Below are 15,621 nucleotides of genomic sequence, written 5' to 3'. Positions count from 1 at the left end.
TCTGTCACTGTACAACCCCAGGGTACAGTACTGGTGGGGACGTGTCCGTTGCTGTATAACACTGGGGTACAGTATTGGTGGGGATGGGTCTGTCACTGTACAACCCCAGGGTACAGTACTGGTGGGGACGTGTCCGTTGCTGTATAACACTGGGGTACAGTACTGGTGGGGACGGGTCTGCCATTGTATAACCCTGTGGCACAGCACTGGTGGGGGCGGCTTTGTCGCTGTATAACACTGGGGTACGGTACTGGAGGGGATGGGACTGTCACTATAACACTGGGGCACAGTACTGGTGGAAATGGATCAGTCAGTTCCTGTGGCACTGATTTACGGATCTTGGGAGCAGTGGGCTTCCTGACAATTGACTGCTGTGGAGCAGATATTGGAAGACCCTCAGCATACAAAACCAATTGGAGCACTTGTGTACTTTGCTGATGGTTGGACTGTAACTCCTTGCATTCCTTCTCCCACAGGGCAAATTGGCTGCTTATTTCCTCAGTAAACTGGATTCTGCAAGTCCGCAAGTTCAGGAGGTGAGCACCCATCTCTGAGTGAGATTTAACCTGTTGTGTTTCATTGGAACAATATATTGGTTCTTTACCTGGTTGAATATGAGGGAATGAGTTTACCTGCCCTTTTCAGCCTGTCCCTGCATAATCTGCCCTTAAACTGCTGACCAGTTTAATCTGACTTGGATCTTGCTGAGACTAAAGGGTCAAAGGACTTCCCTTTACTTACTGTCTATTAGGGTCTCGGATGAGCCTTTCTGAAGTTCACTGCCACTGAAGCACTGAGGTGTATGGGGTTGTCACATAGGAAATGCAACGGCCAGTTTGCAAGCAAAAGCTCCCACTGAAACCAGATGCAGTAAAACTCCAAGTATTGTGTACAGTTTTGGTTTCCTTGTTATTAGGAAAGATGTTATTAAACTAGAAAGAGTGCAGAAAAGATTTACCAGGATATTGTTTGGACTGGGGGGTGGGAAAGGAATGCTGGGGGAGCTGAGTTACAAGGAGAGGTTGCATAGGTAGCCTGGGACTTTATTCCCTGGAACATAGGAGATTGAGAGGTGACCTGATAGAGGTATATGAGATCGTGAGGGGTACAGACAGGGTGAAAGCATGTCACCTTTATCCCAGGGAGGGAGTGCTAAAAACAAGAGGGCATAGGTTTAAGATCAGAGGCGAGAGATTTAAAAGGGACATCAGGGGCAGCTTCACACAAAGGGTGGGGCATATTTGGAACAAGTTGCCAGAAATAGTGGTTGAGGTGGGCACATTAGCAACATTTAAAGGCCATCTAGATAAGTCCATGGATAGGAGGGGTTTAGAGGACTGTGGGCCAAACGTAGGCAGATGGCACTAGCTCACTGGGCAACACAGTCCACATGGTCGAGTTGGGCTGAAGGGCCTGTTTTCATGCTCTATGACTCTAATCCAGTATTCTGTTGTTCAGAAATCCCCATGTTTCGGCATCTTCATGCTTTGTAAACTCAGTCTCATTGACTCGCAGCTGGTCAGTACTTTGTGACTTTGTGGGGGGGGGGGGTGGGGATGGTGGGGCAGGTACAAAACTGCGGAGTTACGATCACCTCCAGTTGAAGGGGTACTTGCTGACATTACCCCTGAGTGGCCTGGGACTTCCCCTTCAAGCCCCAACTTGAGGGGGATATTCAGCTGAGATGTAGTCAGAGGCCGGGACAGAGGGAACAGACTTACCGGAAGGGATGATGACGGGGCCATGGATTTGGTTGGTGGCAAGGTCAGAGCGGAGTCCAGGGCAGGTGCTTCCACTGGCGAATCGGGGTCTGGGACACGATGGTGGAGGTAAAACCAACTGCCACACCGGCTGTACTACGAGGCAACGGGCCCAGAGCTGGGAAATGGAATCAACCAAAGGCTGTGGCCGTCAGGGACATGATGGGCAGAATGACCTCTTGCATCATAAAACTCTGAAGAAATCATTTCCAGCTACCGTGAGCTACTTTGGGTCGACAGTCAGTATAACTTGCTCAAACCCCTGGCATTCTGGGACAGCGGGTATTTCTGGTGCACTGACTGGTCCTCTCTCTCTCTCTCTCTCTCTCCCTCCCCCCCCAGCTGGCCTGCCAGTGTTACGTCCTGCTGCCGGGTCTCGGCACCGGCTTCGCTCAGGGCATGAAGTACACAGAGTCCTGGAGTCAGCAGCTGCACTGCCTCCTGGCCACGCTGCACAATCTGCTGGGGGAGATGTACGCAGAGACGGAAAACGGTGAGGGCAGCGCGATCGCTTGCGTCCTTGGATGCAAACTGAACCCTAATGTGCGCTGGTTTCTTCCTGGTAAGGGGAGCGATCCCTGCCGCAGTTGCAAGGAGTTGGAGTGATCGTTACCGTCCTGTCTTATTACACGTCCTCCCCAGCTGCCATTCCTGAGAACTGCTCATAACCCAACTAGCTTGCAAACCTGAAATGTGTCCACCAGGCAATATGTTAAATAAAAAATTTAGTCCAACCATGTAGTCAAGCCAGGGCGTTCAGCTCCACCACAAACCGAGTTCACACACGGCAGATGATACCTGCAGCGGTCGGCAAATCCATCTCACTGGTCTCCCAGATGCTTGTTTGCACGTATAGGTCATACCCGTTGGGTCTGAGTGTGGTTGGTGAATATATTCTCCCAACCCAAGCCCCTTCACGTGGTTATGTTTTTTATTTACTGTAACTGTGCAAGAAGTTTTAGTTTTCTGGAGGGGTGGTAGAACTGGGATTTTTCTCCTAAGAGCAGTAATCATGAGGTGGGGTTTTAGAACATAGAAAACTACAGCACAGTACAGGCCCTTCGGCCCACAATGTTGTGCCGACATTTTATGCTGCTCTAAGATCTATCTAACCCTTCCCTCCCACATAGCCCCCTATTTTTCTATTATTCCTCTATCTAAGAGTCTCTTAAATGTCCCTAATGTGTCTGCCCCCACAATCTCTGCTGACAGTGTGTTCCACGCACCCACCACTCTGTAATAAAACTTACCCCTGACATCCCCCTTATACCTTCCTCCAATCACCTTAAAATTATGTCCCCTTTTTACAGGACAATATTATAGGGATAGTGAAAGATGATTGGAGGGGACTTCTTCCACTAGTGGAAAATTTAATTAAGAAAAATGCTGATTTAAGATCATACGAGGGTACATTAGGAGCAGGTCAGGGCAGTTCGGCCCCTCAAACCTGTGCAACTGGAGTGGCCTCACAGCTCCAGAGACCCGGGTTCGATCCTGACCTGTGTGTGTGTGTGGAGTTTGCATGTTCTCCCTCTGACTGCATGGGTTTCCCCTGGGTGCTCCATTTTCCTCCTGCATCCCAAAGATGAGGGTCCCTAGGTTAATTGGCAGCTGTAAATTGCCCCTAGTGTGGGAATTGAGGGGGTATGATAGGCATGTGAAAGAGAATAGGTTACAGGGAAATGTGTGGGAGAATGGGATTGATATGAGAGCTGGCATTGGAATAAAAAGAGAAAATACTGAAAACACTAGCAGGTCGGGCAGCGTCTGTGGGGACAGAACGGTTAATGTTTCGGCTCAATTGAAGTTTTAATGTCTTTGATCTGAAACGTTAACTCGGTTTTTCCACAGATGCTGAGTGTTTCCAACATTCTCTGATTTTATTTCTGACTTCCAGCATCTGTGGGCTGTACTTTGATTTTTGGTCACTGGGAAACACTGACCCTGGCGCGCACTCTCCTTTGCTGCAGATCCCGTTTGCTACGAGGGACCCGGAGTTGACCTGCCCCTGCCCCTGCTCTGTGACACTGACCCCTTCCACGTGCTGCGGCTGAGGCAGCGCTTCTCAGCCCTGAGCAAGTGCCTCTCTCTGTTTCTCGGGTAAGTCTCTGCTCTCCTTATCCCAGTGTGTGGTGGTGTAGGCAGGGTCTGGGTCTGGAACCAATGCATGTGACCAATTGGTAACTGGTTTCATGTTGTCACGTACTGAGATTGGTATTGGTTTATTATTGTCACTTGTACCGAGATGCAGTGAAAAACTTGTCTTGCAAACTGATCGTACAGGTCAATTCAATACACAGTGCAGTTACATTGAGTTAGTACAGAGTGCATTGATGTAGTACAGGTAAGTACAACAACAGTACAGAGTAAAGTGTCACAGCTACAGAGAAAGTGCAGTGCAATAAGGTGCAAGGTCACACCAAGGTAGATCGTGAGGTCAGAGTCCATCTCATCGTATAGGGAATAGTTCAATAGTCTTATCTCAGATAGTGATCTGATAACCAAATACAGTAAAGCTCCGTTAATCTGTCATACTTATGACTTTGGTGGTGTCAGACCATCAGTCTTTCCAGACTATTGAATGTTATTCATATTAATAAGCCCAACGCACTTTGAATTCAAAGCAAAAACAAACAAACTGCTGGAGGAACGGTGGGTCGAGAGCATCTGTTTTGGAAGTGGTGTGGGGAAGCGGGGGAGAGGATTGTTGATGTTTCGGGTTGAGACCCTGTATCGGGACTGAGAGGGGAGGTAGTCAGTGTAAATAGGAGAAGGAGCTATGAGACGGGCCGGTAGGTGATAGGTGGAACGAGGAGGGGTGAAGGATGACGGGCAGATGGAGCCAGGTAGGGGAGGGGAGAGTGAGGGTGGACGCTGGAGGGTGATAAGCAGGAACACAAAGGTTACCAGTGGTGGGGTAACACACAACATGGTGGAAGAGCTCAGCAGGTCAGGCAGCATCTGTGGGGGGGGGGGGTGGGGAATGGACAGTCAACATTTCCAGTCGAGACACGAAACGTCGACTGTCCATTTCCCTCCCCATAGATGCTGCCCGATTCCTCCAGCATTTTGTGTGTCGCATCTGCCGTCTCAGTTGTGTCTCCTGGTTACCGGTGCTGGAATCAGATCAGTGAGCAAGGTGATAACGGGAGCCATCAGAGGAGAGGTGAGTGGCAGGTGGAACCAGATGGGGGAGGGGATCCGGTGGGTGAAGTGTGTGGGTGGACCCAGGAGGGTGAGGGGGGCGAAAGTGGGTGATGGGGAGGAGGGTACGGGAAAAGGAACCAAAAATGGGAGAATTGGAGGTGGATCGGAAGGAGAGAGAGGGTTACCGGAAATTGGAAAATTCAGCGATCTTACTGTTGGGTTGTAGACAACCCGGGCGGAGTATGAAGTAGTGTTCTTCTTTGAATTCTCTTTTTCTTGGATGTTACACACACAATAATAAACCCGGTAAGTTTAGAAGGACTGTGGGAAGCGAGTGATGGGTGGGAGTGTGTGGGGAGGGTCTGGTGGGCGATGAATAATGTGGAGTGTCGGTAAGGATGTGGTGGGTTATGGGCAAACTAGAGGACAGAAGTGTTAGAAGACGGTGGTTAATGGAACCCGTCCGTGGAGTCCACGGTCGGCTCCTCACAGGTGGTCTCTATTAAGATGTAGCATCGTGGAAAATTGCGTGCTTTGCTTTGTGAGTCACCGTTGTTCTCCAAGCATTCTGCCCCAGCCCCCTGTAAGATGTGACTGACTCTCCTCTCCTCTCTCTTGTGTGGCCTAGTTCTGACTTCCCGGTGCCCGTGAAGATCCCGGTCCAGGACATGCTCAACTTGATTTGCCGAGTGTTGAACATCTCCCCCAGGAGCATGGTAAGGACGCAGATACTGCAGCTTAGTCCAGGGCTGGCCTTCCTGCCCTGAGGTCCACCTGACCTGGAGAATGCTAGGTGATACCTCTCGTCCCAGCCTTGCACCCCTGCCATTTAACTTCACTCCTGGTTACCATGATGATACGCATGCTTCCAGATGGTCTGAAGCATTATACATGGATTGACAGGACTAGTGTTGTCCCATCTCTTCTTATACTTCATATGGTGCCCCTTCCATGTTACTTCCCATTCCATCATCAACTGGTAGTTGGTTGAACCCCTGAGACCTAGGGTTCATGGAATGCCTGCCACTGTTACCGAACTGTTTCGAGATGAACTGGGCCAGGAATGGCATATGGAATTTAACTCTGACAAGTTGTTGCATTTTGGTAAGTTTAACCAGGACCCACACATTAAATGTTAGGACCCTGGGGAGTGTTGTGGAACAGAGAGACCCGGGGGTACAGGTACATAGTTCCCTGAAAGCGGCAGCACAGGTAGACAGGGTGGTGAAGACGACGTTCGGCACTCTTGCCTTCATCGGTCAGGGATTGAGTACAGGAGTTGGGACGTCATGTTAAAACTGTACAAGTCGTCGATGAGACCTCACTTGGAGTATTGTTTGCGGTTCTGGTCGCCCAGCTATAGGAAGGATGTCACTAAGCTGGAAAGGGTGCACGGAAGATTCATGAGGATGTTACTGGAATTGGAGAGCTTGAGTTATAAGGAGAGACGGGATCGGTTGGGACTTGGAGCGTAGGAGGCATGTAGGGTGATCTTAGAGGTTTATAAAATCAAGAGGGGTGTAGATAAGGTGGACAGTCACGGTCTTTTCCCCAGGGTAGGGGATTCTAAAACTAGAGGGTATAGGAAAGATTTAAAAGAGAACCCAAAGGGGCAGGTTTTTCCACAGAGGGTGGTGGGTGTATGGAACGAGCTGCCAGAGGAAGTGATAGAGGCACGGCCCACAATGCCGTGCCGACATTTTATCCTGCTCTAAGAACTATCTAACCCTTCCCTCCCACGTAGCCCCCTATTTTTCTATCATTCATGTGTCTATCTAAGAGTCTCTTAAATGTCCCTAATGTATCTGCCCCCACAACCTCTGCCGGCAGTGCATTCCATGCACCTACCATTCTCTGTATAAAAAAAACTTACCCCTTCCTCCAATCACCTTAAAATTATGTCCCCTTGTGTTAGCCATTGTCGCTCTGGGAAAGAGTCTCTGAAAGTCCGCTCGACCTATGCCTCTTATCATCTTGTACACCTCTATCAAGTCACCTCTCCTCCTCCTCCTCCTCTCCAAAGAGAAAAGCCCTAGCTTGCTCAACCTGTACTGTATAACTCTGTGACTCACTGTTTGGAATTAATGACAGAGGCCCTTCAGCCTGACAAATCTGAGCTGGAGTTAAAGTGCTGCATAAGAACCTCTTCCAACAGCTCTTTACTTCACCTCATCACCTGAACCTTCTCTGATGAAGCAGGTGGTACTGCTGCCTGACAGCTCCAGCAATCCGGGTTCGACCCTGGACTCAGGCACCGTATGTGGAGTTTGCACGTTTTCCCTGTGACCACACAGGTTTACCCCAGGTGCTCCAGTTTCCTCCCAGATCTCAAAGATCTGCTGTTTGGTTGGTTATTTGTCACTGTAAATAAGTTTTAATGTTGGTGAGAGAATCAGGGGGGTGTTTTGGGGGGTGGTGGAGAGCTGATGGGGATGTGAGAGACAGAGTGGGTGACAGAAGAATCAGGGAATGGCATTGGTTTGAGAGCTGGCAGAGACTTGACAGCCTGAATGGCCTAGGTCACAAGGAAACAAAAACATTGTAGTTTTCCCTTGTATGCATCAATGATATTTACCACAAGTAGCCCTTCTGGTAAGGAGTTCCACATTCTTAACTGATGTGGGCAAAGAATAATAGAGGGTTGTTGTTATCCATGGCTCCCTGAAAGTGGTGACACACCAGTAGATTGGGTGGTAAAGGAAGTGTACGGTACTTGCCTTCATCGGTCAGGGTGTTGAATATAAAAGTCGGGAAGTCGTGTTGCATCTGTATAAAACTTGGGTTAGGCTGCACTTGGAGTACTGTGTGCATTTCTCCTCGCCCCCATTACAGAAACAATGTGGAGGCTTGGGAGAGGGTACATTAAAGGTTCACCAGGATGCTGCCTGGGTTAGAGAGCATCGGTTGTAAGGAGAGGACGGATAGACTTGTTGTTTTCCCCAGAGTGGCAGAGGCTGAGGGGAGACCCAATAGAAGTATATAAAATTACGAGAACCATAGATAACGTATATAGAGTCTTTTACCCAGGGTGAAAATGTCAAATACTGGAGGGCATAACTTCTAAGATGAGAGGATGAAAGTTTAAAGGAGACTTATGAGGCAAGTTTTTTTTTACACAGAGTTGTGGGCACCTGGAACACACTGCTGGGGAAGTGGTGGAAGCAGATACGATAGCAACGCTTAAGAGGCATTTGGACAGGCGCATGAACAGGCAGGGATGTAGGGATATAGACCACGTGCAGGCAGATGGGATTAGGTTGGCACAGACATTGTGGGCTGAAGGGCCTGTTCCTCTGCTTTACTGTTCTATATAATTTACTCCCCATGTTATTAAATAGTGAAACTGTGCCCCATGTTGAGCAAAGCCTCTATGCAGTGACACATACATAGATCTAAAAGGCAGTAGCTACAATGTAACTGGATGGTTTAGTGCTAGCAGTTCACCATTCTGGACTGAGTATCCCAGTGTTTTGTGAATCCGGACTGGAATTGCAAATCGCCGATTCTCTACCTGATGGTCTCAACAATTCTTCACTAAGTATTTACATCAATGTTTAAACAACTGCAGATAAGGGGAATTTAATTGCCCACCCTCTTGTTAAAGCCTAACATTATTTCTGTGTCGCTCATCCTTGGGGCTGCATTGGTTGTGGGTGGTTTTGATCTTGCTGTTTAGTTACAAGTCTGACGTTGCTCCAGTACTTCTCTCTAACCGCTCTATCTGGATAAAGGGTTTCAGCCCCTGACCGCCCCCCACCACCACCAACCCCACTGGATTACTGAATATTAACACACAACAGAACATTACAGCACAGGAGCGGGCCCTTCAGCCCACGATGTTGTACCGCACTAATTGAACTAGTAATTAAACACCTAACTAAACCAATTCCTTCTGTCTGAACAATGTCCGTCTCCCTCTGTTCTCTACACATCCACATGCCTATCTACGAGCCTTTCAAATGCCTCTGTTGTATCTGCTTCCACCCCCACCCCTGGCAGCACATTCCAGTCAGCCACCACTCTGCAAGAAAAACTTGACCCACACATCTCCTTTTAAACTCTAGTATTAGATATTTCAACCCTGGGGGAAGAAGGCTACCGGCTGTAATTAGACGTCTCAAAGCTGCTGGCTGCAAATGTTGAAGTATCGCTGAGCATAACATAGCCTTTGGATTTGTTTTTGCGTTTCCTCGCTTGTCTTCTCAGACCTCTTGCTCTTGAAATCTTCCTTGGCAGAGCTGGATAGGTGAGGGACCGTTGAAGTTGTTAGTCCTGCCGACAGTTCACTGTGACGCCCTTGAGATTCTCTCTGCACTCATCGCCGTGTAAGTGTACCGTGTGCTTGATAAAGCTGCCTCTCCGGTTAGTCGAATGTGTCTCAACTCTCTCCCATTCAGTGATCTGTTGGGGGTGGGTGGCTGCGTTGGAATTGTTGGAACAGCCCTTGAAACCTGGAGTCTTGAGATCACTGCCAAGAGTAACCTCGTTGACTTTGCATTAGAGTTAAGATCAGGCATCCTACAAGAGGCTGTTCGGGCCATTGTGTCACTGCTAGCACTTGCTGCCCACTCCTTCCCCCCAGTAATGCTGCAAATATTTCCACTTCAAAAATTAATTCACTTTTAAATGAAAATTTAAAAAAAAACACAGGTGCTGGAAACCTGAAATAAAAATGGAAAAAAACGCTCAGCAGGTCAGACAGCATCTGTGGAGGGGGAAACAGATAATGATAAAAAGTAAAAAGAATTCAGTAAAAGCAGAAAATATTGGAAACACTCAGCGGGTCAGGCAGCATCCGTGGAGAGAGAAACAGAGCTAATATCTTAGGTTCTGACGATCTGTTTCTCTCTCTACAGATGCTGCTTGACCTGCTGAGTGTTTCCAATATTTTCTCCTTTTACTGAATTCTCTTTAATTTTTTGCAAGTAGCTATTGCTCTCTTCACCCTTTCAGACAGTGAGTTCCAGATACAAGACCATAGTGGACTCGTGATTATTTTGCCTTTGGTTTCCAGTCTCCTTCCTTCCTCGAGGCAAGACAACCGGCACTTGTCATTTTGATATGCCCAATTTATCACAAGGCAAGGGGAAAAGTTCAAGCTGCACTTCACTCACTTAATGAGTAAACTGTGCACATAATAGAACAGGCCATTCACCCCCCTCCCACTCTGCCATGGCTCTTTTACCTCAGTACCATGTTCCTACACTAGACCTCAAATGGCTTGGTTCCCATTTGAGTAGTTTGTCATCGCCCTTGTAATAGATAACACCTTGAACAGAGGCATTAGTGTCCTTCGGGCTTGCTCCACCTCCTCTTCCTGCGGCACCACAGGGTACGAATTGGTTGTGTCCTTGTCCAACAGGTGCAAGAAGCGTCTGCTGCGTTTTGCCGACGTCATCTGCAGACTCTTCCCTCAAGTCCTGACGGCGTGGGGGTCTCCGCGCGACACAGCCGTACCCGGGCAGGAGAAAGCGTACAGGTCAGGTTCTGCGCAGGGAGACCAGTCCACGGGAACCACAGGTGGGGTGGGGGGAGTAGGGGCTGGGATGCGGGTGGCGATTGACGACACGCCGAAGGTGGATGGTTTGCGGGGCTTGGCGCCAGAGGTCACCGTTGGAGAATTCCAGCTGTTCCCCTGAGCTACAGTGGGCACAGCACAATTGCGTCTGTGCCTTGTGGGAGGGATTGTGAAAGAGTAGGTGAGTGTTATGAGTGAGAAAACAGATTCAATGGGTCTCAAAAGCAAGGACTCTGAACACAGTCTGGCAGTAAGGGATTTTATTTACAAAGGACAAGCGTGGGAAAATCGCACCGGGGAGAAAATAAACACGCACACACGCACACACACACACACAAGGAAAAGCAATACAATACCTGCCACCCCTTGACTCAGTGCAGGCACGGCTTTGTGCTACTGGGGACACTAACTAAAACGCTCCCAACCCTTAAACAGTGCACACCTCACCAATGATCTCTCCAGCGCCGTTCCATGGTACTCGGCCTGGAGTGAAGCAGGGTGGTCCCTCGAAGGTGGCAAAGAGTGAGCCAAGCACACGTGGCACATTTTATATTGCTGGAGGGGTGGGGGGTCCAGCCCAAGTAATTTACAAAGGCCAATGGCCCAAGGCCAAGTACAAAGGTGCCTAAAGGGGCCATTAGTCAGCTGTGTGCCAATGGGTGGGGCGGGGCTAAACCTTGATTGGCAGTGGTGTGTCTTCCGACCAGGTAGTGGGCAGTGCTGTCACATGACAGCCACGACCCTTCACAATACAGTGAGTCACAGAGGTCGAAGAACAGCGGGAATCTGAAGAGTCGGCTGGGGATGGGTTTGCAGAAGAAAGAACATGCATTTCGCTTCAAGTATTATAATACAGGTCCTCCCTGGCTTACATACAGCCCACACATGAGCAGGCATCTGGGAGACCAGCGGGATGGATTTGCCAGCTGCTGTGGGGCTGCAGGCGCCTCCTGCTGCCTGGGAACTCGGTGAGTGGACGTGTTTCCGACTTCAGGTTACGAACCGTTCCCAGGAGGAGAACCTGCAGAATCCCAGAGATCAAAGGAAAAGGGCCTTCAGCCCACTGAGTCCGCACCCACTGTAGGGATCACAGCAGTTATTTCACTCACCACAGGGTTCTACAGTAGCATTTCCTCTCGTATTCTCCTGTTTATTTTTCTGACGACGCTTGAAGTCATTTGGCCCATGAAATTCCCAGAGCTGTTCTACCAGTCCCAATTATTTCCCTGTAACCTATTCTCCCTGACGTGTCCATTAGCTCGCTCTCCCTTCCCCTCCAGTGATTCTCCTCATTGGAGTCTGTGCCAATCATCAGCAACCCATTTACGCATTTACACCAATCCCATTTTATTCTCCTCGCAAACTCATCTACTACCCCCCCCCCCCCCCCCCCCCCCCCCCCACAATTCTACCCCTTACCCACCCACTAGGGAGGCAATTGACAGCGGCCAATTAAGCCACCGACCCTGCACATCGTTGGGATGTGGGAGGAAACTAGAGCACCCGGGGGAAACCCACACACACACACCTCCCTCCCCTCGTAGGATTAGAATGCAGATCCAGAGTTGGACCCAGAGTATTTATTTAATTCCATTTTGGTGCTCTTGGAAAGGATGGTAATTGATGAAAGCCGCTCCTGCACCTTGTGCTGGGAGACGAGATGCCAATCGTCCTCAGGTGACTAGTCATGCGTAGTAAGTGCTGGTCTTGCTCAAGTCTTGAGGGTGACTGTATAGAGAGAAAACTAACACCACGCAATCGTTCTTGCAGCTCTGTGAGAGTGAAGGCGTACAGGGTGCTGGAGATGTGGGTGAAAGTCTGCGGGGCGTCCTCAGGAGTTCTCCAGGGCTCGTTCCACCATTCTGATGTCCTGTTGGCTAATCTGATCAGTGATATCACTCCTGTGGCAGACATACTGAAGGTGAGGAGACCCACAGGGCGAGGGCGGGCAAGATATTGGGGCGTGAGAGGTGGCGGGAGTCTGTTAACTCAGCATGGTTGACCAACGACTTATGAGCGGGGGAGAGTCACCAGCTGACAACAGGCCCTTTGGCCCAACTGGTCCATGCTGACCAAGATGCCCATCCAAGCTAGACCCATTTGCCAGAATTTGGCCCATATCCTTCTAAACCTTTCCTATCCATGTACCTGTCCAACTGTCTTTTAAAAGTTGTTATTGTACCTGCCTCAACCACTTCCTCTGGCAGCTTATTCCACATACATACCACCCTTTGTGTAAAACAAAAGTTGCCCCTTAAGTTCCTATTAAATCTTTCCCCTTTCAATTTAAACCTTTGGCCTTGATTCCCCAACCCTGGGGGAAAAAACTGAGTGCATTCACCCTATCTATGCCCCTCTGTAAGATCACTAACACTCTAAGGAATAAAGTCCTAGCCTGTCCCTATAACACAGTCCCTCAAATCCTGGCAACATCCTTGTAAAGTTCAAACCCCAAGTCCTCAGGAGAGATTAAAACCAGTGAGGGAACTAATTCCAGAGAATATCTTTAGAAATAAGAGTGGGAGTGGGACTTGTGAGCAGTAATTAGTAATTATTGGTTTGTTATTGTCACAATTACCGAGATACAGTGAAAAGCTTTTGTTTGCGTGCTTTCCAGAGAGATCATGCCATACATAAGTAGATCGAGGTAATAAAACGGGAAAACAGTGCACGATATAGCATTGCAGTTACAGAGAAAGTGCAGTGCAGGCAGACAAATAAAGTGCAAGGGCCACGACGAGGTAGATTGGGGGAATCAAGATATCATCTTTGTGCGTATAAGAGTCTGAAACAGCAGGATAGAAGCTGTCCTTGAGCCTGGTGGTACGTGCTCTCAGGCTTTTGTATCTTCTGCCCGGCAGGAAGGGGGAGAAGAGAGAATGACCGGGGTGGGAGGGGTCCTTGATTGTGTCGGCTGCTTTCCTGAGGCAGCGGGAAGTGTAGATGGAGTCAATGGCGGGGAGACTGGTTTGCGTGACGGACTGGGCTGCGTTCTCAACTCTCTGCAGTTTCTTGCGGTCCAGAGCAGAGCAGTAAGGTTCTGGCTGATCCGCTTCCTGGCCTTGCTTTCGTGCCTGATCCCAGTCACCCCTATCCAAAGGTCTACCTCGGGCTTGAACGTATTCAATGACCTGAGAGTGGGCAAGTCTGTGGGGTAAAGATTTCCAGAGTCACAATCCCCTGACAGCAGAAGATCTGTGACTGTGCCCCTGAGTTTTGGACGCCCCCACCAGCTTCTTTGTAGAACGTTTCTCACATTTTCTTCCAATAGCAGGAGGCCATTCAGCCTATCATGTCTGTGCTGGCTACAGGGAGCACTTGCATCAGCCCCTTTCCCCACATTCCCATCAACTCCCCCCAGATCTACCCCTCACCCACACACTAGGGGGGCAATTTACAGGTCGTTGGGATGTGGGAGGAAACCAGAGCACCCAGGGGAAACCCACGCGGTCATGGAGAAAGGGAGAACGTGCAAACTCCAGGTAGACAAAGGCGCATGTGTGTGCGCGCACACACACACTTATACACACGTATACACACACACACACAAACGGTGCTCGAGGTCAGGATTGATTCCTGAACCTGGGTCTCTGGACCTGCGAGTTTGAGACCCTTCCAGCTCCAACCCTGCATGCCCCCACTGATAGGTGAGACATCGGGCAGATACTGTGCTGACATCTGATGGCCTTCGATCTTTGCCCTTCCAGCTACAGGGGGACAGACCGGCAGCTGACGGGATCCAGTCACAGAACTACGGCAAACACACCAACAAGAAGCAGAAGCTGATGCAGCTGAGCGAAGGGTCCGCGATGCAAGGCCAGAAGAAGAGGGACCTGAGTGCCAACAGCGACGTCTGCCTGGCGGCGCTGAGAGGTATCTTACGGGTTAACCCCCGCCACACCACGGCGACGGAGCATCTGCGGAATCCTCGCCGAGGAGAGTGGTGTGCGCACAGTGAGGTTTACCTGATGCCCGCCCACTCCTTGTCCCTCACTTGCTGAGGACAGAATTGGGAGCTGGACATCTCCGGTCTTGTCGGACACAGCCCCCTCAGTCACTCCCACTGGAGCGAGGGATGCCTCGCTCGCGGTCCCCGGAGCGAGGGATGCCTCGCTCCCAATCCTGACTTGCTCTGTTATTTTACTGAGGGTGTGTCTCACTCCCAGTTACTGTACCGAGGATGTGTCTCACTCCCAGTCCCTGACTCATCCCAGTCGCTGTGCTGTGGGTGTGTGTCCCATTCCCAGTCGCCGTGCCCCAGCTGTGTCCCACTCCCAGCTCCTGTGTCACTCCAGGCTCCTGTTTGTGAGTGTGTGTTCCACCTGCCAGTACTGTAGTTTTGAACAGAACTCCCGTGGAAAGCCCCTGGCCTGGAGCTGCCAACTTGTGCAGATGGTCTCCGACTGGAGTCTGGCGCAGGGGTTGGGAAGCCCCGAGGGCGCAGACTCTGCGCTGCGCCTGCTCTCCTGCTGTGTGTGGGGTTTCGCGACTGGGTGCCTTGACCCCTGGTTAAACACTCTGTCTCCACCCTCTCCATCCCACAGTTTGCAGCAACGTGATCCTGACCAGCGGAAGCTTCCTGAAAGAGGAGACCCACAAGGTGCGTGAACGTGGCCGCATCTTCTCCCGCGAGCATCCTCAGGGTGGGGGGGGGGGGCCAGGCTGGGGTGCAGGGGAGCGATTCCCTTCCATCTCCAGTGGGGTGCGTGCCCTGGTGAATGGGAAACAGTAAACACTTTCTGTGACTTGGCACTCTGAAGTACATCCTGCCGGAATAACTTCACACTCCCGTAGGCAAGCGTCCGAACAGGTTAGTGCACTGGGATGAACGAGAAGTTAATTTCGATGCATCCAAATTCTGATCTCCTGCTAGCCAGAGTTGCTTGGACTGGGGGGGCTAATGAAGTGGCAACGTTTCTGTGGTAAATGGTATTCTTCCCCTTGTGGGCAGCCGGTAGATACGCTGCCTCACAGCTCCAGAGACCTGGATTCGATCCCAACCTCCAGCGCTGTGGGTGTGTGTGTGTGTGTGTGTGTGTGTTTGCACCTTCTCCCTGTTTTCTCCCACATCCCAATGACGTGCAGCATCGGCGGCTTAATTAGCCGCTCTAAGTTGTCTCCCTAGCGTGTGGGTGAGGGGTAGAGTCTGGGGGGAGTGCTGGGAATGTGGGGGAATAAGGAAATTAGTTGGGGGGG

At 50.2% G+C, this 15,621-nt stretch overlaps 1 protein-coding gene across 2 annotated transcripts in view; it reads left to right on the top strand.

Moving 5' to 3' along the window:
* Positions 1–15,621, top strand: part of LOC127586680 (proline-, glutamic acid- and leucine-rich protein 1-like) — a 32,715-nt gene that overhangs the window by 6,863 nt on the left and 10,231 nt on the right. Inside the window, exons 6-15 of one of the 2 annotated variants that reach the window (XM_052044802.1) lie at positions 477–536; positions 2,103–2,253; positions 3,731–3,860; positions 5,536–5,623; positions 9,144–9,232; positions 10,270–10,386; positions 11,304–11,393; positions 12,196–12,346; positions 14,133–14,298; positions 14,970–15,025. In XM_052044802.1, coding sequence (XP_051900762.1) covers positions 477–536; positions 2,103–2,253; positions 3,731–3,860; positions 5,536–5,623; positions 9,144–9,232; positions 10,270–10,386; positions 11,304–11,393; positions 12,196–12,346; positions 14,133–14,298; positions 14,970–15,025 — 1,098 coding nt within the window. The remainder of the gene's footprint in view (positions 1–476; positions 537–2,102; positions 2,254–3,730; positions 3,861–5,535; positions 5,624–9,143; positions 9,233–10,269; positions 10,387–11,303; positions 11,394–12,195; positions 12,347–14,132; positions 14,299–14,969; positions 15,026–15,621) is intronic. The other variant, XM_052044803.1, reaches the window with a different exon arrangement.

The sequence above is a fragment of the Pristis pectinata genome, chromosome 37, assembly GCF_009764475.1.
Source record: "Pristis pectinata isolate sPriPec2 chromosome 37, sPriPec2.1.pri, whole genome shotgun sequence".
Lineage (NCBI taxonomy): Eukaryota > Metazoa > Chordata > Chondrichthyes > Rhinopristiformes > Pristidae > Pristis > Pristis pectinata.
Note: the sequence above shows the minus strand (reverse complement) of the source record. Positions and strands in the feature narration are given on the sequence as shown.